Genomic DNA, 22,823 nt, shown 5'->3' with positions numbered 1-22,823 from the left:
GGTCCCTTACACTTTCATTGACAAACTTCGAAAATCCTGCGATACCTCACCTCACATGCGCCCTATGGCCTCCATCCACAGTCTAACAGGCTCACCTCAAGGCTCCCAGGTATTCTTTAACAATATTCACAGTAGTGTTATAAATTGTTATAAAATCTAGAATCCAGAATAAAAATTAGCATGAAAGTGATAATACATTGCTTATTTTTCTTTTTCTCTCACATTGCAGTCAGATTGGGAAAAAACTAAAGCAGAAGAGCTACTGATTATAGTAGTAAACTATTGCCTCCCATTAAAAACATATATGCTGAAACCCTTAACCACTAGCCTACAGGACACTTCTACCCCCTTCCTGCCTACAGGACACTTCTACCCCCTTCCTGCCTACAGGGCACTTCTACGCCATTCCTGCCTACAGAGCACTTCTACCCCCTTCCTGCCTACAGGGCACTTCTACCCCCTTCCTGCCTACAGGGCACTTCTACGCCCTTCCTGCCTACAGAGCACTTCTACCCCCTTCCTGCCTACAGGGCACTTCTACCCCCTTCCTGCCTACAGGGCACTTCTACCCCCTTCCTGCCTACAGGGCACTTCTACCCCCTTCCTGCCTACCGGGCACTTCTACGCCCTTCCTGCCTACAGAGCACTTCTACCCCCTTTCTGCCTACAGAGCACTTCTACCCCCTTCCTGCCTACAGGGCACTTCTACCCCCTTCCTGCCTACAGGGCACTTCTACCCCCTTCCTGCCTACAGGGCACTTCTACCCCATTCCTGCCTACAGGGCACTTCTACGCCCTTCCTGCCTACAGAGCACTTCTACCCCCTTCCTGCCTACAGGGCACTTCTACCCCCTTCCTGCCTACAGGGCACTTCTACCCCCTTCCTGCCTACAGGGCACTTCTACCCCCTTCCTGCCTACCGGGCACTTCTACCCCCTTCCTGCCTACAGGGCACTTCTACCCCCTTCCTGCCTACAGGGCACTTCTACCCCCTTCCTGCCTACCGGGCACTTCTACCCCCTTCCTGCCTACAGGTCACTTCTACCCCCTTCCTGCCTACAGGGCACTTCTACCCCCTTCCTGTCCCCAGGCCAATTTCCAGCTTTCAGCGCTAGCACACTTTGAATGACAATTGCGCGGTCATGCAACACTGTACCCATATGAAATTTTTATCATTTTTTTGTGACAGATAGAGCTTTCTTTTGGTGGTATTTAATCACCTCTGGGATTTTTATTTTTCTTAAACAAACCAAAAACCACTGAAAATTTTGGAAAAAAAAAGTTTTTTCTTAGTTTTTGTTATAAAATTTTGTAAATAAGTGATTTTTCTCCTTCACTGATATACGCTAATGAGGCTGCAGTGGTGGGCACTGATAGGCTGCACTGATGGATACTGACAGGTGGCACTGATGGGCACTGATGAGGAGGCACTGGTAGGTGGCACTGATGGGCATTGACGGGCATCACTGATGGGCGCTGAAAGGCAGCACTGATACATGACACTGATATATGGCACTGATAGGCAGCACTGGTAGGCGGCACTGACTGGCACTGATAGGCAGCACTGACTGGCACTGTTAGGTGGCACTGACTGGCACTGTTAGGCGGCACTGACTGGCACTGTTAGGCGGCACTGACTGGCACTGTTAGGCGGCACTGACTGACACTGATAGGCAGCACTGACACGGCACTGATAGGTGGCACTGATGCACACTGATAGGTGGCACTGATTGGCAGCACTAATAGGTGGCACTGAAAGGCAGCTCAGATGGGCACTGATATGTGGCATTGATGTGCACTGGTAGGCAATGATATGTGGCACTGATGGGCACTGGCACGAGGCACTGATGAGCACTGACACAAGGCACTGATGGACACTGACAGGTGGCACTGCTGGGGCTACACTGATCATCAGGGCACACTGATCATCAGTGCCCTGATGATCAGTGCACATGTTCCCTCCGTGGAAAGCCAATTACCGGCTCTCCTCTCCTCTGTCAGCATGACTGCTTGAGAGGAGAGAAATTCCAGCATTTCCCTGTTTACATGTGATCAGCTGTGATTGGACACAGCTGATCACATGACCGAGCCGACATCTTTGGCTCTTTCCGTGATCGGTGATCCGCTGTGTCCGAGGGACACAGCGCACCGCCGATCGCCGCGCTGCGCACTCCCTGAGCCGCACATGCGCCGGGAGAATGGGAGGACGTCATATGACGTCCTCCCAGAACGAGAGAACCACCTTGCGTCCCTCATTGGACTATATGGCGGGCGGGAGGTGGTTAATTATAAGTACACATGCACGTACAGATTTATCTTAGTCCCCCTGCAAAGTCCCACAAATGCATGTTGATGCTGACAGTAAATCTTCCTGTGATGGTGCTGACATGATGCTGCACTATTCAGAATTCAGAATAGAGTTGCCATTCTATTATAGACTTTGTCTACCTGCACTACCGTGGGATGAAAAAATGTGTGGTGCACTATCACTGCTGATTCACAAGCCTGTGGATTGTCAGGAGGCACCTGACCCAACCCTCCCTCTGTGACATGTGGGGGTTATTTAGTAAAACTAGAGAGTGAAAAAAATTTGTTGCAACTCAGCATAGAAACTAATCATCTTCCAGGTCTTATGCAGGCCATAGATGGGTCGAAAATCGGCCGATTTTTCGGCCGAAAATAAAGTCGGGCGATTTTCGAATCGTTAGTGGGCTAATTGTTCGGCCATTTTTCGGTATTTTGGCAGATTTTTTTTATCGGTAAAGTTGGAAAAAAATCGTCCGATTTTGCAGATCGGCCGATTTTCGCGGCAATTATGGGCAAATTGGCCGATCTTTTTACCGATAAAAAATCTGCGCATGAGACAAAAAGAAGAAGAGGATGAAGAAGAGGAAGAGGATGAAGAAGAAGAAGAAGAGGATGAAGAAGAAGAGGAGGAAGAAGAAGAAGAGGAAGAAGAGGAAGAAGAAGAAGAAGAGGATGAAGAAGAAGAAGAGGATGAAGAAGAAGAAGAGGATGAAGAAGAGGAAGAAGAAGAAGAGGATGAAGAAGAGGATGAAGAAGCTGAAGAAGAGGCTAAAGAAGCTGAAGAAGAGGCTGAAGAAGCTGAAGAAGAGGAAGAAGAAGAGGATGAAGAAGAAGAAGATGAAGAAGAGGATGAAGAAGATGGAATTCCAGTCCGGCAAAAAGTGTCCCTGCAGAGAGCTCCGCTATTTCTTTGACAGTTCCTTGTCATTTATAGCGGTTGCAACAATGTATCTATTTGTTTCCAAATAAAAACGTCTGTATCCTAAATGGATACAAATAGATACATTGTTGCAACCGCTATAAATGACAAGGAACTGTCAAAGAAATAGCGGAGCTCTCTGCAGGGACACTTTTTGCCGGCTGTAGACGGGATGAAAATCGGCCGATTTTTTTTTTTTTTTTTTACCGTGCCTGGTAACGTAGGCCGCTTGAACGACCGATTTTTCGTTTTTTTTTTTAAAAAATCAGCCAGTTTTTTTCCCCATCTATGGCCTGCATTATTGCCAAAGCTTAATTGAACAAGCTGAAGTTAGAAGTTGATTGGCTGCCATGCACAGCTGCACCAGATTCTGAATGCACCAGTTTTAGCAAATTTTCCCCAATGTGTCTGGAAGGGGGCCATGTGGGATTTATTTGAATATGGCTCATTAGGGAAGGTAAAGAGGTTTTCTGTTTATTTTCTGAGGCTTGTGCATCCCATAGTAACTGGATCTGGTACAGGGGCGGACTGACCATTTGGAAACTCGGGCACTGCCCGAGGGCTCGGGGTCAGTAGGGGGCCCCATGAGATGCCCCTGGTACCTTTTTCATAGGCGTTTTTGAGTTTGAGCAAGGACAAAGGGGCCCCATGATCCCCTATTGCCCGGGGGCCCCATGAGTTGTCAGTCCGCCCCTGATCTGGTACTTGTTCAAACATGTTCAAACAATCATGAAGGAACCTTTATTTGTACTTTAAATAGGCCACAGCCATAGTTTAATCAAAGTGTTTTAGGATCTTCTTTCAGAAATGTTTAAGGGACAGTCATTTTGTGACTACAACTGAAAGTTGTAGGAGTTAAGGAGTTAAGGTTTCAAAAATCGTTGCTAAAAATTATAGCAAGAAAATGCAATCACTACTACTTCATATGTTGAACTTGATAGCAGAATAAAGCATACATTATTCCAGGGAGGCAGCCAAAGATGTACAATCAACAAAGATAACCATGCGGTTTTCTGTGGTTTTCTTCTAAGTCCAGACCTGCATGAAATGGAATGTTAAATTGTGTTTATGAAATGTGCTGAATTTTGAAGCCAAAACAATGCTTTGTTGTATGGTACTTTGTAGAAATTGACCTTAAAGAACAGTGTGCTTCAACTGCATTCCTGTTTCCCAGCATGAAAAAAGAAATATCAGCTTATAACAGAAAAGAAAACAAAATAACATTGTAAACTAAGCCTGTTACAAGTTGACCTGGAAGTAAATTTAACCACTTACCTACCGCCGTATGTCTTTAAATTTTATTTATTTTTGCAGTGCTATTTATAAACACTTTTTACAAAGTCGATCTGAGCTGCTCTGTACCATGAGATCACTGCAATTGCTCAAAGAGAGACCAATCACAGGTGTAAATGGTGTAATATTTACATCTGTGAGCCCTCCCTTTCCTTTCACAACAGTCATTCATTAGTTCTGATCACTTTGGAAAACACATTTGCAGCAGATGCAAGTAATGTTTTGAACCCTTTGAGACCCTCCCCTCCTCTCCTATGCATCTGATCCCCATACTGTCCCTTCAGTGACCTATATATTTTCCACTTCATCTCCCTTATCCTGCACATCTGCACAATAAACCCCTCATTTCCATCCTCCCTTTGTATGTGACCTGTGCATTAACCCTTCCATCACTTTCTTCTGTGTATAGCTTGTAGTGCATTGCTACCTAGCTCCGTGTTTTAGTCGCCTCCAGGGGCGGACTGACAACTCATGGGGCCCCCGGGCAATAGGGGATCATGGGGCCCCTGTGTCCTTGCCAAAACTAAAAAAAGCCTATGTAAAAGGTACCAGGGGCATCTCATGGGGCCCCCTACTGACCCCGGGCCCTCGGGCAGTGCCCGAGTTTCCAAATGGTCAGTCCACCCCTGGTCACCTCAATACCAGCATGTGTCTCAATTTCCAAATAATTATGCAAACAATGCAATCATTCTGGGGTGTCTACTCTCCAAAAAGGGGGTTATTTTGGGGGTGTTTATACTACTTTAAAATTAATATAATAGCTTTGTGAAGGTTCTCATTTATTTATCCAGGTCATGATATAATTAATTGTAGTTAGTCACATTCAATTGTACTTTTACTGATTTTATTTTATGTCCCATGGTGTAGTGAAACATACTTGCAAAACGTACCACCCAGTGCAAAGAATGACCACACAAAAAGTGAAGCACAGAAAGTGCATAGGGTGTACACATGGTCCTCCTCTGAAGAGAAAGGACCCTAGAGTTGATTCCCTGGGGTGCAAAGCTCCTGACAGGGACTGGGGTACTTACTGGTCCACAGTTAGTAAAAAATAGGTTTAGAGGTTCAAATATAAATTACTGTATCACCCAATATATGGCTTCCATCCAGTAGCCAAAAAATATGCAGACCAACAAAGAGATTTGTTTATGAGACAATACACACAGACCTAAAACCATTTAAAATCGGTCTTGGTGTGATTTTAAATGGTTTTAGGTCTGTGTGTATTGTCTCATACTGAGGTGATGGTAAACCAGGGCGATTGCCCGATTGTCAATTATTAATGTGTAATAAAGCATAATTTTGGGAAATGTTTCTGAGTATCACATTCTGTCCATAATGTAGCCGCTTTCTTGTGAATCTCTTTTCACAAATCTCTTTGTTGGTCTACTTACTGGTCCACCTCTGGTTTAATCCAGGCGGACCCCTTAATTAGGGAGGCCTGGTGAAGCAAGGCCAACCCAAGTACTAGGTGGTGCTCCCCGGAAGGGTGAACCCACGGGAGGGAGAGAACTTGACTAAAGAGCCACATGCCCTCCCCCCAGACTTTCAGAGCAGGACCACCCCCGGTTGTGGGGACACTCCTTTCTCTCTCCTGATGACTGATAACAGATACTGAAATGTTGAAGCCACTTCTTCTGTTCTTATGAGTGTCAGGAACATACCCAAGCATTTGTATTCTCACAGGTTATTTAATCACCCTAATCCCATTTCCATGAAATGTGTCAAGGCAGATGCTGATTGTGCTATTCTTTTCTCAGGCAATCAACAGCTTCTTTGACACGTTGAATGGTAATTGGATTCCTTAGTGTAGCTATAAATGCTGGGGTATGTTCCTGACACCAAATAGAACTAAATTAGCTACAAAATGTCTTCAACATTACAGAACAAGTCTATCTGAATGTGTATAAATACCACTAGTTATCTTATGTTTTCAAAATATGGACTTTTTGTCCTTTTGAAATATACCAGTATTACCTTCATTCATAAGTGAGTCCTGCCAAGCAAGTGTTTTTTTATTTATAATTGCTTGAGTTGATTGTAGCTGTATTAGTGCATTTGCGACAGAAACAATTGAGTACTGTCCGTGATACTTTTTTTATTTGCACTAACATACAATTTTGAGGACAAGCTTTCGGGGTGTGTCCCCTTCTTCAGGTCCAAGCAGTACTGTACAAATCACAAAGTTTAAGCAGAATGTTAGAAGGGATGAAAAAAAAAAAAAGGCTACAGATAAGATACAGCAAAAGGAGGGGGGGAGGGGGGATAGATACTACACTCACACAGAGGGGGTCAAGCTAGCTAATAGGCAAAAAACTGTTGGATAATTATTGAGGAATCCCATGTCCAAATTCAGGCCGTTATCTCTTGTATCAAATAGAATTATCATTCTTAGTTCAAAAGTTTTTCTTTCCTGAATGGATTTGAATTTTCCTTTCAGAACTAAAACATTGAGGTCTCCCATTGTGTGGCCTGGTTGTGTGAAATGGTGTCTCACAGGTGTGCAGAGGTCATCTTCTTTATGTTCCTTGATGGTATGTCTGTGCAGATTCATCCTTGTTTGCAACTTCTGTCCTGTTTCGCCAACATAAGATCCTTTGCTGCATTTTCTGCACTGGATAAGGTACACAACATGACTGGAGGTGCAGCTGTATGATCCAGAGATATTGAAGATCCCTTTTGAGTGTCTGACACTTTTTGATGGATTGATTTGGTTGCACAGCTTGCAGCGTTTCTTGTTGCAGGGTTTGCTTCCATTATTTGTGACATCATAATCAGAAGGAAGTTTCCTACTAATTAGTTTATTTCTGAGGTTGGGGGGTTGTCTGAAGGCCAGTATTGGGGGTTGCTGGAATATTTCTTTCAGAGTTCCATCCTCTGTTATGATGGGTTGTAAATCTTTGATTATTTTTCTTATCCCTTCTAGTGCCGGGTTGTATGTGGTTACTAGAGGTACACGGTTGTTTGTTTTTTTCTCTTTGTACTGAAGTAGATTTTCCCTTCGGGTTCTCAAGGCTGTGTTTATGCCGGTGTTGATAGTTTTGTCCTTGTAACCTTTCTTATGGAAAGCGTCTTCAATAATTTAGAATTATAATTTATAACATTTATAATACATACATATATTGAAAAAAATAGATCATTTTTCTGCAGACAGTGATGGCACAAATAAACTAGCCAATCAGTGTAACCATCATAAGACTTTTACAATGTAGCTGTTACTTCCTTGACAAACCACTTTACTCAAGTTTTCTAGTTTGTGTTACGCAGGGAAATTGTAGATGTTGGCAACAATACAATTAACTACAGTGTTAAACTTGCTACTAGAAGAAATGTGCAGCATGTCAGGAATTCATTATCGGAGAGAAATGTTTCCTTATCCCTCCTTATGTGCCTGACACATGAGGAAATGTTTATGTACTGTCTGATGTGAAGTCAGTTATTAAAATGTATCTTCTCTCTATTTAAAGCTCCCCAAAGTTTTAAGAAGTATTCTCTCAGTGTTATTCTCTCAGTGTTTTAGCGTCTTCAAATTCTTACTATTGGCAAGCACAAATGCTAAATTTACTGCTGTAACTTTTTTGTTAGTAAAATAGTTAAGTATTTAAAGTGATGGATGCCTGTAGATCCACAAAAAAACAGATTACCAAACTATAGTAGGTTCCTATACCTCAGAGGATCCAAGATTATGGGAAAATCTGCCCAAGGATTCTGAGGGAATGTGTAATCAGACTAACCATCTAAAGTCCATCCACAACTTCATTACTGGTTTTGGATGAACTTCGACTATAACAATTGAATTGTTTAACATGCTTGACTGTTATATTCCAAACTTTTAAAAGTATATTAATACAAAATGTTACATGAAGCAGAAAAGCGTGGCACATACACAGGAAAAAATGTACTAAAATACTTTTTTTCTTTTTTAAGTTCAACTCGGGTAGAAGATGAAGTGACCTCAGTACGAAGTGGCGATGAGGATATGTTCATCACTACACAGTTCCAAGATACACTGGCAGAACTGGATGAAGATTCAGAAGGTAATGTTTGTTATGTTATATATTGTAATGATTTGTTTTTTTATATGTTTAAATATGAAAATACTGCAAAGAAAGAAAATATAGGACTACGTCTTCATTTGACACATGCTTTATTCTTCACTGACAACCTATAAATAAATTAGCATTTTAGATAGTATACACTTTTGCTACTAGTGTTGTCAGCAGGAAAGAAATAAAAGATTTAATATACAATTTATTTTCTATTGAATATTTTGATATATGGTTCGTCACATTAATTAATAATCACTTATTTTGATTAAGAATCACAGTTGTATTAATTCCAATCTTATAGGTCTGTCACAATTTATCACGGATATATATATTAATTTTTGTATTATTGATTATTATAATCACGGATTTTGATTTCATATCACTGATTAATTTGAAGAAATATTAAGGGAATATTAATTTTGTTATTTATTTTTAATCACGGGTTTATATTATTACGAGTTATTTATGTCACGTTTATTCATGATATATTTATTTATTTAAGATATCTCACGGATAAATTATTTTTATGTTGAGGGTATTTTGTAATTATTACAGTTTTGATGTTACATATCATGTATATATAGGGATTTATTTTAGCGCTTCACTATTTTAGTGTGTGGTATTATATTACTTATTGGTAGAGTGATAGCAGCTGTTAGGATAGGGATTGATTCATATTGAGCGCAGAAGGACATTCCCATTTTTTAAAGAAATAAAAGTGCTTTTAATAAATCTCAGAGTTGAACTGGACTTCCAGGTATTTGGATGAGGGAAATAAGGTAGACACCATACCCGATCTAGTGATAATATTCTAACACATTATTGAGTGTAAGGACATATAGAAAGTACAACACAACAAACACTTTACTCCTGCGCTAGGAAAGGACTCAGTAGACCCAATAGGAATGTTCTGGAATTTTCTGGAATATGCACTGCTTGCTGCCCTCAACAGACCGGGGTGGTCCAAATACACTGGATACAAATGGAGAAACAGAAAAAGGGTGCACCGAACTAGTGCATTATTGTTTAAAATAGTTTATTAAAGAAACAAAAATAGGTATCATACTCACAATGGACATAATAACACAGGCATGTCAAACTGAACAAGACGTATGATCCAAACAACATCTGAGTCCATACGATGGAACCCTGGATGACCAACTGGCTAACGCGTTTCGAGAACATAACCTCTTCCTCAGGCTCATGCAGGGTTTCATCGTATGGACTCAGATGTTGTTTGGATCATACGTCTTGTTCAGTTTGACATGCCTGTGTTATTATGTCCATTGTGAGTATGATATCTATTTTTGTTTCTTTAATAAATTATTTTAAACGATAATGCACTAGGTCGGCGCGCCATGTAGAAAGTACACCATGTGCTTTTATTCACTAATTCAGTATCGTAATTTGTTTCTTTTTGCTAATGTAAGTAAGATGGCATAGACTGTGATTTCTTCCATGTAAAAGGTTATACAGTATATTAATAGAAACTAGGTTCAAACACCATCAACATATTTCTTGGAGATAAGATATATTATGAAATCCCAATGCAGTGGTATTTTAATAATGTTGCCTAAAAATACACGAGGGGTCTTCAAAAAGTTTGCACACTTTTATACATAGATATGTATACATAGAAAAAGTGCAGAAACGTTTTGAAGAACACCTCGTATATTGTTATCCTTTATCCATGGGGGTTCCTCTGTTTAATTCCAAATCTTTTGGGGCTACCAAATGTCTACTGCATTTTGCAGTAGTATCCAACCACAATAGCCAGGACATCACCAAACCAGCTTTGAGCGCAATAGCTTACATCAAGGGTCTACGTGTAGACATAAATATTCTCCACAAGCCCTTCAACAAGTCGCTTAACCCTTTGAGGACCAAGGGACGTATTTGTCCCATGTTTTTAATTGCGTGTATCATCTGATTAAGAATTTAAAACTCTTTTTTTTTTGGTTTGAGTCAAAATATTAGTTTTTATCAACAAACAACAAATGGATGTAGCTTTTTGTCAATTATTTCATGAAATGGCTTAGTTACAGCAACTGAAGTGTACGAACTTTAAAAACAAAAAAATTGATTCTTTTGGCGTTCCAAAATCTTACGGTCCTCAAAGGGTTAACCCCGATAGGATTCTGGCAGCTTTATAAATGTGGGAAACCATTATGTTCTGGACATTCATTCCTGTGAACATCCACTCACATTGTTAGGCATCAGAAAAGAAAATAGTAAATTAATATTTTTTTAAACATCTGTGTGAACATTCCTCATATAAAACATTTTTTAAATATGTACTTAATCATGTCAGTGAAATGTAGATGAATGTAAATGTATATTATTTTACAGATATGGATGATGGGGACCACATTAAAAGCAATCATATCAGTCCTCGGTCCAGTCCAGTAGGAGAGGAATCCAGACAGGTTTACGAGTACAAGGAAAGTGGTGCTGCTGTACCTGTCACCATTATAGATGAGATTCCTGAAGTTTCCACATACAGTATGAAGTATAGTGTACATACAATTCCACCTGCAAATGACTTCAATGTAATGCAACAGTCTACTGCTGTAGGCAGCCCCAAAAATGACAGTTTTATTTCCCATGGTGAAAGTGTTTCAAGAAAAACGTACACAGCACACAGCAACGTTCAATCACCCAACTCTCCAACAGCGAAGCCCGGTGGCAACAGTTTTAAACAGTCTGCAGATACCCCCAAAAAAACTTCATTTAAAAGTGAGTTTAGTTCCAATTCATCTAACAGGCCCAAAAATACCATTGAACATGTATCATCTAATCCACCTGTGTCAGCTTTGCCCATAAAAACAGAAAACGAATCAAAGCAAGATAAGGATAAAGCTAACCTAATGCCTGAAAGTCGACAAAAATTGGGAATCAAAGAAATACAGGCTCCACAAAACAATACTAAGGCAGCAGAAGCCACCAAACCAAATCTGTGGCGCCAACAGACGTATGAACCAAAAGTTGGCATGACCACATTTACAGTGGTTCCTCCAAAGCCCACTGTTAAAAAATATGATAGAGGCGTTTCCCTTACTTCAAGTGCCATCAAGATAGATGATCAAGGGAATCTAATAAGCCCACAGTCATCTTTTGACAAAAGTGATAATTTTGCGAATGACACAGAAAGTCCACTTGTGGAAAAACCTCTGGTTGCAAGAGCTAAAGAGTTTTGGAGATCAAGTTCAATGGATGCACAAGGAGGGGAATCAAAAGAGCAGCCTGGTAAACGGATTGCTTCTCTCAAGAATTATAAGCCAAATGAAACTGTGGATAACAGATCAATTTTTACTTCATCAAAACCATTAACACAGCCAATACCTGTTAATAAACTAAATGACAGGGATAACACATTGCACCAGAACAAACCAGTACCAACAGCCGTTCCCCAGGAAAATGTCATCATTATTGAAAACACGATCAAGAAAACAGACGTGCCACTTTTAAGACCTACGTTAAATGACAAACAACCCAGGCAAGCAAATGAGACTATTAAACAGAACACAAATAAAGGAAAATTGGATCATGGCCCTGCCATCAGTGACAGGATCCGAGGACCAAAACAGACCAAACCAGATTTGTTATCAACAACTTCCCAAGAAAAGGTGATTATTATTGAAAAATCAAATCAAGCAAAACCAGAACCTCCATTTTTGAAACCTTCAAAGAGGACATCGAGCCAATATGTGGCATCTGCTATATTCAAATATACAGAACCTGTAAATAAAAAAACACTAGAAGCTTCAGAGGTCAAACGTGATTCTTTGAATGACAACAACGAAAGCTCCGCTTCCGTGGCATCCTCCGTAATAGATAATATAAACTCTACCCCAGAGGAGCCAAAAAAAGAAATGAAATCTGCAGCTAAACAAGAAATATCTACAGAATTGAATACAAACCATGGCAACAAGGATGGTCAGTTGACAAATAAAATGAAATTAACTAATAAAAGCAGCAATCTCAGTGAGGAAACACCCACTGAGGTTAAAAAAGATGATTTGTTATCTAGAACACAGCAATTTAACGGCCCTGCAAAGGGAAATATAACTGTGTTGGAAAAAACGGAAAAAAATTCTGCAGTTGTATTGTCCCGCATTCGTCCAACATCTAATGTGCCATCCAATGCCTTTTTAAAAGCCGTCAGAGAAAAGTCTATGAAAATAGAACAAGAAAATGCATTTGGACCCACAAAAGCACCAATAGCTACTGTAACAATAACTGAGAAAGAAGATAAAAGTGAAGTAGACACCATACCTTCTACAATAATAGATGAGCCAGACAACTCTGGCAGCAACAGTGTTTTCGGACCTAAAGCAAAATTTCGACCTGTGGTCCAAAAACCTGTGCAAAAAGACATCTCATTGCATAGTGCTTTAATGGGAGCAATTCAGTCTGGCAAAGGAAAAGAAAAGCTGCGAAAAATACAGGTAAAATGTCACCAAATATAAAGTAATGCTAATAATCCATAACTATTTCTAGAAAACCTTCATGGATGGCATCGTAAAGCACAGTATATCATGTTTTAGCATAATATAAGGTGTAACGCATGTATGATGGTTCTTCTATAGGGAGAGGTGATTTACTGGGCACATTTAACCACATGCCACCCAGCCACTGTAGAAATACGTTGGCAGGGTGGCACGGCTGCGCAAAACCACATTTTAAAACATGCTTTTGCAAAACAGGTGTGGGGCGCGCCACCGCCCTACCTGCGCCGCCGATCGTGGCCACGGGTGTCCATCGCCGGGTCCCAGCCAGTCATTACTGGCTGTGTCCCGCCGATTAGCGGCAATCACTGACAGAGAGCAGGGCTGCAGTAGCTCTGCTCTCTGTCAGTTCCCTGTCAGCTCCTGACATGCTGAGCCGGAGAGAAGAGTTTCTCTCTCCCGATCAGCCGTGTTCCCTGCAGTACACACCCCCGCCCCCTAGTAAAACACTCCCCTCACACAGTTAACCCTTTCAGTGAATAAAAAAGTTAACCCCTTCCTCCCCAGTGCCATTAGTACAGTGTCAGTGTTTTTTTTTTGCCCTGATCACTGTCTTGGTGTCACTGGGGATGTCAGTGACGCCAAGTCAGTTCCCCCCCAGTGTCAGAATGTCCGCCGCAGTCCTGCAGTCGCAGTCAGTGCCCTGATGATCAGTGTACATGTCCCCTCCGCGGAAAGCCGATTACTGGCTCTCCTCTCCTCTGTCAGCGTGACAGCTCGAGAGGAGAGAAATGCTGATAACCGGCATTTCCCCGTTTACATGTGATCAGCTGTGATTGGACACACCTGATCACATGACCGAGCCAACATCTTCGGCTCTTTCCGTGATCGGTGATCCGCTGTGTCCGAGGGACACAGCACACCGCCGATCGCCGCACTGCACGCCCCCTGAGCCGCACATGCGCAGTGAGAATGGCAGGACGTCATATGACGTCCTCCCAGAATGAGAGAACCACCTTGCACACGTCATTGGACTATATGGCAGGTGGGAGGCGGTTAATTAAAAAAATGGTATGCATTGAGCCATCTAACTGAATATGTATTCGGTGATTTTGGCCTTTCCCTGTATTTACTGACACACACAGTACTATTTCCTAGGAAAGTTTTTCATTTTGTTATACATGCATCTTACAAGTGTAAATATTGGCATTATGACCATCTTATCACCAGGGCAGAAAGCCACGAACCAAACATTTACAGCCTAAACCTGGCCATAGATGGATCAAAGTTTGGCCGTTTCAGCAGGGACTTGCTGAATTTCAATCTGTCTATGGCCGTTCCTGTTCTAGAGGAGTCACCTAGTGCCTCTAAAATGGATATGTTGGAAAATTTGAGTTCAGTAAGTACATACAGCCAATCAGCTGCAGCGCTGCTCAGTGTATTCTGAGAGTGGAGGAGTCCTGCTGTCAGAATAAAATAGCACAGCGGAAAGAAGATTTCACTCTCCACCTCGAATGTGTGGATGGGTGAATCTGTTTTTTTCTGTTTTTTTTGATCAGCCAGCTGAGATCCTGAGCCAGCCATTTCTACCTCCGGCACTCCACTGAGTGTTGTAGGGGCAGAGCCAGGGGCGGACTGAGCATTTGGAAACTCGGGCACTGCCCGAGGGCCCGGGGTCAGTAGGGGGCCCCATGAGATGCCCCTGGTACCTTTTTCATAGGCTTTTTTGAGTTTGGGCAAGGACACAGGGGCCCCATGATCCCCTATCGCCCGGGGGCCCTATGAGTTGTCAGTCTGCCCCTGGGCAAAGCACAGAGCAGTCACCGGAAGTACTCAGAGGGGACCTTGGAATTCAGCAGTCAGCTGTATTTGATTGCTCAGTTCTCGGTGTAGGGCTGGCAGGTGACAGCTGCGGCATCAGATCGCTGCTTCAGGAATCTGGGTGAGTATATACACTATGTTTGTTTTTTTTAGATTCCCATACTTCTTTTAAATTTCTTTTTTTAGACTTTTTTCCCTTTATTTCACCTGGTGACCCGGCCACTAACACACCTTCTGTATTAGAACGCTTACACTCTGGATGAATGAGCAACAGAGACACCTTTGGGCAGGAGCATTGTCATTCTGGGCGGAGGGGGGGGGAGTGTTAGATGCAGTAGCAGATTTAAATACACTGACAAATTAAAGCCAAATCCATCTAAAACTTTTAAGCAATTATGGTGTCCGTTTATGAACCAGCAGTAATAGATCGCTGCTCAGTTCTCCTGTGAATGCCGTTTATGAAGCATATGTAGATCAGTTCTCCAAGTGAAGGGAGAACGGTCTACAAACGCTGGAAAACGGCTGATTTTACTAGAATCTCGCGAGATTACAGTAAAAGATCAGTTTACTAAGCAGAGGTAAATTATCTCTGCTTAGTTTTCGGTCCCTCCTATTCCTCAGCTCTGGGCTGGAGAATCTGGAGGGAGAACACAGATCTCCAGTGAAGAGCTGAACATGTTCTCCGCTGATCTCCTGAGTGTCATAAACTGTGAATGACCAGAGAATAGCTGCGATCCTCTGAATCACAGCTATTCTCTGTGTCATAAAAGGACACCTGAAGCAGCATTTATTCCTTCTGGGATGAAGATGTTACATAAATAAATAAAATTTGATCATTGTAAGCACCCCTGTAATAAATGGTTTGACGCGACCCTCTAACTGCTACATATGCAGGACTACTTGAAAAACGACAGACTTACTGGCCAGATCACCAGGTGAAAATAAATGAAGGTAAGCCTAAAAAATAAAACTGATGCAGCCACAATATCAAAGAATTAGTAGGATGCAGTATAATAAATGTTTACTTTTGGGTTTAATACTACTTTAACCACTTCCAGTCCGGACACTTTTACCCCCTTCCTGTCCAGGGCAATTTTCAGCTTTCAGCGCTATCACTCTTTGAATGACAATTGCGCGGTCATGCAACACTGTACCCATATGAATTTTTTACCATATTTTTGAGACAGATAAAGCTTTATTTTGGTGGTATTTATTCACCGCTGGGATTTTTGTTTTTTTTTGCTATGTAAATTAAAAAGTCAAAAAATTTAGAAAAAAAGTGTTTTTCTTGTAAAATTTTGCAAATAAATAATCTTTCATCATAAATCTTGGCCAAAATGTATTCCGTTATCTTTTTAGAGAGAAAAAATAAGCCAAATTAGTTTATAACCGAAAATTATTTTTACATTTTTATTTTATTTTTTTTTATTATTATTTATTTTTTTTACATACTGTCACCCTAGCAGTACAGTGTCACCATGGTGTCACAAGTGACATCGTGCTTACTACTTTGCATGTGATCACTGATTGGCCAATCAGTGATCGTCGGACGGGACCTCATACAGAGGTCCCGTCCGACGATCGGTGTTTCACTGTGTCCGGAGGACACAGCGGGCACCGTATCGCGGTGCTGCGTGCTCCTAGGGAGCGCACACAGCTAGAAATGGCGGGTGCCGTTTATGAACAGCAACCCCCCCCTGGAGTGCCACCGTCCTGCCGTTTATAAACAGCAGGCGGACAGCAAGTGGTTAACAGCATCTATTGAACATATATAATGAACAAATGCTTTTAATGGCATAATTCAAGTGTTACTAAACCCAGGACCCTGCACTCACTATATCTTATCTCCCACACTACAGAGAACATGGAAGTGCAATTATTTTAGTAAATAGAAACTGCTAAATACCTTTTCTCATCAGCAGTTAGAGCAGTCTTGTGACTTCCAGCAGTGTCCAGCAGAGCACTGGTTAAAGCTTGTAGGAGGAGTTTTCTCCAGGACAATGTAGAACAGCTGACCTCTGAGCAGTGCTGATTGGCCTTGTGTTGATCAAATGCACTCTCACAAGAAAAAAAAAAAAAAAACCTCTCTAGCAATACACACCAAACTGAGCATGTGCAGTGTCTCCACACGATGTGTCTTATCAAGAGATAAGAGGGGGACACTGGAAGAAGGGGAGAATTAGAGAAGTCAAGATCAAACAGCATTTTTACACAGTGATGAGGATTAACCCCTTAGGTTCCACAGTGAGTGTAACAAGCACGCTTTACTGCATATACAGACTGATTGTACTGTTGTGGGTTGAGTGCAGACAGGAGATCAACCTTAGCAGCTAAAGATACACTGTGGGGTTGATTTACTAAAACTGGAGAGTGTAAATCTGGTGCAGCTCCGCATGGTAGCCAGCCAGCTTCTAAATTCAGTTTGTTCAATTAACCTCCTTGGCGGTATGATTCTTTCCGATTTTTTGTGCTGAAAGCGGTACCATTATTTTGCATGGAAATATGTAGTTTTTTTATTGTAGGCTGTAATTTTTAGGAATTACTCGCTGAAATCTGTCCGAACAAAAGTCTAGTAAATATCCCGGGTAGGATAAAATTTGAAACATGAAATCATAAATTATAATTTAATAAATAATCATAAAAAATAATAATATAATAATAATAATACATTTAATTCAATAATATAATCAAACCAAAAACACTGAAATGTGAAATATAGCGCCAAGTTCGCACATCACTGAGCAAAGTAGCAAAATCGTTTTCAGTGTCTGATGACGAATTTCCTCCACGAATCATTATCACTCAATTCTGCAAGTGGTTCTGATTTACTATCGCTGTTCTCTAGCCGGTCTAAAACCGCTTTTGACGTAAAGGGACGCCTTTTGGACGCCATGGACTTTTCTAAGTTTCCAGGCAGAAAGAACAGTCAAAATGCAGGCAGGGCGCCGGACAAAGCACTCGGGACAAAATGTATGTGAAATGCATTGAAACAGCAATGACAGCAAAAATGACATTTTTTTTAAAAATTTCAAATTTCCCGCCGGTTCCGCCGCCCGTACGTCCCGACGTCACAGGGACCGGAACACAGAAGCCGGATGCCGGCATCGGCCGGGGACGCTGCAGGGGACGCATCGCGGGAGCGAAGGACAAGGTAAGCGCTGCAGGGACCCCCTGAGCAACGCCGCATGGTAAGCCCGAGTGTAGCTCGGGGGTTACCGCTTTTGGCACTGACATATTACCCCGAGCTACACCCGGGAACACCGCTAAGGAGGTTAAGCTTTGACAAGAAACAACCCGGAAGCTGATTGGTTTCTATGCAGAGCTGTAACAGATTTTGCACTTTCCAGTTTTAGTAAATCAACTCATATGTATATTAAAATGCCTCATTTTCCAGCTTCCATTGCTGGAAGGACTTTGCAGGTTACCCCGTTCACCTGTATTTTATTACTTATATCAGCTTAGTTCATTTCAGTTCATTTTGAATCTTCTGTATATTTTGACTCTGTAAACAAATTGTTAGCTGCCAAAGATATTCTTATGCTACAAATATATTCTTTATTTATATTAGAGTTCACCAACAGATGGAGGGGAAAGGAAGCTTTGTGAGCCAGAGAATGAAAGATCTGCACTTCTATCAGCAATTCGAGCTCACAATGGTATCTCCAGGCTTAAAAAGGCAAGTGGAAACTTGTTAAATATGACAGCAGCATCTGTATCAGGCTGTATTCAGAGATCCTGTAATTGCTTTTTTGTAACCTCTGTGTAATTATCTGTAAAATTATGAGTGTAACCATATCCCATAGAAGAAAATAAAAATGTCCACATTCATGAAGTCTTTTTTAGCCACTTGCAGTCTGAAAATGTTTTACCCCCTTCCAGACCGGACACTTTCCCCCCCCTTCCTGTCCAGGGCAATTTTCAGCTTTCAGCGCTATCACACTTTGAATGACAATCGCGCGGTCATGCAACACTGTACCCATATGACTTTTTTACCATTTTTTTGAGACAGATAAAGCTTTATTTTGGTGGTATTTATTCACCGCTGGGATTTTTGTTTTTTTTTGCTATGTAAATGAAAAAGTCCAAAAATTTTGAAAAAAAAGTGTTTTTCTTATAAAATTTGCAAATAAATAATATTTCATCATAAATCTTGGCCAAAATTTATTCCGTTATCTTTTTAGTAAAAAAAAAAAAAATAAGCCAAATTAGTTTATAACCAAAAATTAAAATTTTTTAACTTTTTTTTTTACATTTTTATTTTATTTTTTTATATTATTTATGTTTTTTTTTTTTTTACATACTGTCACCTTAGCAGTACAGTGTCACCATGGTGACACTGTACTACTTGTGGGGGGTGATGGAGATTTTTTTTTTTTTTACAGTGATTGCTTTTACACCCATATAGGATATAAAAGCAATCATTTCTCTTTCTCTCTGTCTGCATTTTTGCAACCATTGAGAACTACTGAGTGAGCTGTGATTGGTCACAGCTTGTCACATGGTACAAGGCTGTTGTGAATAGCCTTGTACCATGTGACCTCTGTGATCATTCACAAATTTCACACGTAGTAAGCAATGATGTCACAAGTGACATCTTGCTTACTACTTTGCATTTGATCACTGATTGGCCCGTCCGACGATCGGTGTTTCGCTGTGTCCGGAGGACACGGCGGGCACAGGATCGCAGTGCTGCGTGCTCCCTAGAAATGGCAGGTGCCGTTTATGAACAGCAACCCGCCACTGGAGTGCCGCCGCTTATAAACAGCAGGCGGACGGCAAGTGGTTAAGGAAAAATGTTATTTTTGTTTTTTCCTGTATGTTAAAAACATTGAGATTGAAATAGATATGGACATGACCATATTTGGCCAATGACACCACAGTATCCTGAAGGGTCTGGTATAGAAACTGGGATTCCTCATCCCATTTTTTTTTTTCATAAGGTCCCCCCTAAAATTCATACCAGACCTAAAGGGCCTGCTATGAATTTGGCTGCACCCTAAAAATTGTTTTTGTGGGGTCCCCCCTTAACATCTACAGTGGGGCAAAAAAGTATTTAGTCAGCCACCAATTGTGCAAGTTCTCCCACTTAAAAAGATGAGCGAGGCCTGTAATTGGCATCATAGGTAGACCTCAACTATGAGAGACAAAATGAGAAAAAAAAATCCAGACAATCACATTGGCTGATTTGGAAAGAATTTATTTGCAAATTATGGTGGAAAATAAGTATTTGGTCAATATCAAAAGTTCATCTCAATACTTTGTTATATATCCTTTGTTGGCAATGACAGAGGTCAGACGTTTCCTGTAAGTCTTCACAAGGTTGGCACCCACTGTTGCTGGTATGTTGGCCCATTCCTCCATGCAGATCTCCTCTAAAGCAGTGATGTTTTGGGGCTGTCGCTGGGCAACACGGACTTTCAACTCCCTCCAAAGGTTTTCTATGGGGTTGAGATCTGGAGACTGGCTAGGCCACTCCAGGACCTTGAAATGCTTCTTACGAAGCCACTCCTTCGTTGCCCGGGCGGTATGTTTGGGATCATTGTCATGTTAGAAGACCCAGCCACGTTTCATCTTCAATGACCTTGCTGATGGAAGGAGGTTTGCACTCAAAATCTCACGATACATGGCCCCATTCACTCTGTCCTGTACATGGATCAGTCGTCCTGGTCCCTTTGCGGAGAAAAAGCCCCAAAGTATGATGTTGCCACCCCAATGCTTGTCAGTAGGTATGGTGTTCTTTGGATGCAACTCAGCATTCTCTCTCCTCCAAACACGACGAGTTGTGTTTCTACCAAACAGTTCTATTTTGGTTTCATCTGACCATATGACATTCTCCCAATCCTCCAAATGCTCTCTAGCAAACTTCAGACGGGCCCAGACATGTACTGGCTTAAGCTGGGCGACACGTCTGGCACTGCAGGATCTGAGTCCCTGGCGGCGTAGTCTGTTACTGATGGTAGCCTTTGCTACCTTGGTCCCAGCTCTCTGTGGGTCGTTCACTAGGTCCCCCCCGTGTGGTCCTGGGATTTTTGCTCACCGTTCTTGTGATCATTTTGACCCCACGGGGTGAGATCTTGCGTGGAGCCCCAGATCGAGGGAGATTATCAGTGGTCTTGTATGTCTTACATTTTCTAATTATTGCTCCCACAGTTGATTTGTTCACACCAAGCTGCTTGCCTATGGCAGATTCACTCTTCCCAGCCTGGTGCAGGTCTACAATTTTGTTTCTGGTGTCCTTCGACAGCCCTTTGGTCTTCACCATAGTGGAGTTTGGAGTGTGACTGTTTGAGGTTGTGGACAGGTGTCTTCTATACTGATAACAGGTTCAAACAGGTGCCATTGATACAGGTAATGAGTGCAGGACAGAGGAGTCTCTTAAAGAAGAAGGTACAGGTCTGTGAGAGCCAGAAATCTTGCTTGTTTGTAGGTGACCAAATACTTATTTTCCACCATAATTTGCAAATAAATTCTTTCCAAATCAGCCAATGTGATTGTCTGGAATTTTTTTCTCATTTTGTCTCTCATAGTTGAGGTCTACCTATGATGCCAATTACAGGCCTCTCTCATCTTTTTAAGTGGGAGAACTTGCACAATTGGTGGCTGACTAAATACTTTTTTCCCCACTGTATATCCGACCTATACCTAGGATAAGGGTCTGGTATAGATGAATATCATGCCTGGTCGTCTGCTTATAAACAGAATGAATTGGCTGGGAGCTATCATTTTGCCAGAAATGTTTCATGTACGTTTTTTTGTAGTAGGTTTTGTACTTTGCACAGATACACTACTTCACAGGCAGGACACCCCCCCCCCCCCCCCCGACATGTTATTTAATTTTACATTCTTAATGTTTCACTTTAAGCAGTACTAAAATCACTGCTCCCAGGCAAAACAGTTTCCCTAGAGCAGTGCCCAGCCCCCCATGCCTTTTGTTGGCAATCTCTTGCCTATTAGCCCAGAAAATGGCCAGAACTTATTTTTAATATTTGGCACCTATTGATTTTAACGGGGTTCAGATTCAGCACCCAAACATTACTCATGTTCACTGAACCTTGATTAACCACTTGCCGTCCGCCTACTGTTTTTAAACGGCAGGACGGTGGCACTCCAGGGGCGGGTTGCCGTTCATAAACGGCACCCACTATTTCTAGTTGTGCGTGCAGCACCGCGATCTGGTGCCCGTGCCAGTGAAACACCGCTCGTCGGACGGGACCTCTGTACGAGGTCCCGATCATGTGATCACTGATTGGCCAATCAGTGATCACATGCAAAGTAGTAAGCAAGATGTCACTTGTGACATCATTGCTTACTACGTGTGAAATCTGTGAATGATCACAGAGGTCACATGGTACAAGGCTATTCACAACAGCCTTGTACCATGTGACAAGCTCTGACGAATCACAGCTCACACAGTATTTCTCAATGGCTGCAAGAATGCAGACAGAGAGAAAGAGAAATGATTGCTTTTACATCCTATATGGGTGTAAAAGCAATCACTGTGAAAAAAAAAAATCTTCATCACCCCCCACAAGTAGTTCAGTGTCACCATGGTGACACTGTACTGCTAGGGTGACAGTATGTAAAAAAAAAACAAAAAAAAAAACAAATAATATAAAAAAATAAAATAAAAATGTAAAAATGTTTTTAAAAAATTATAATTTTTGGTTATAAACTAATTTGGCGTATTTTTTTTTTTTACTAAAAAGATAACGGGATACATTTTGGCCAAGATTTATGATGAAATATTATTTATTTTCAAAATTTTATAAGAAAAACACTTTTTTCAAAATTTTTGGACTTTTTCACTTACATAGCAAAAAAAATTAAAATCCCAGCGGTGAATAAATACCATCAAAATAAAGCTTTATCTGTCTCAAAAAAATGGTAAAAAAATCATATGGGTACAATGTTGCATGACCGCGCAATTGTCATTCAAAGTGTGATAGCGCTGAAAACTGAAAATTGCCCTGGACTGGAAGGGGGTGA

General features: G+C 41.4%; 1 protein-coding gene across 1 annotated transcript in view; it reads left to right on the top strand.

The window, feature by feature from the left end:
• Positions 1 to 22,823, top strand: part of COBL (cordon-bleu WH2 repeat protein) — a 570,333-nt gene that overhangs the window by 504,337 nt on the left and 43,173 nt on the right. The window contains 3 exon segments of the mRNA XM_089654939.1: positions 8,447 to 8,556; positions 10,918 to 13,016; positions 18,406 to 18,513. Coding sequence (XP_089511065.1) covers positions 8,447 to 8,556; positions 10,918 to 13,016; positions 18,406 to 18,513 — 2,317 coding nt within the window.

This window comes from Staurois parvus, unplaced genomic scaffold (genome assembly GCF_062004578.1).
Source record: "Staurois parvus isolate SC_StPar_1 unplaced genomic scaffold, SC_StPar_1.0 ptg000814l, whole genome shotgun sequence".
Classification (NCBI taxonomy): Eukaryota; Metazoa; Chordata; class Amphibia; order Anura; family Ranidae; genus Staurois; species Staurois parvus.
The sequence above is the reverse complement of the archived record's forward strand: the minus strand, read 5'-3'. Positions and strand labels throughout refer to the sequence as shown.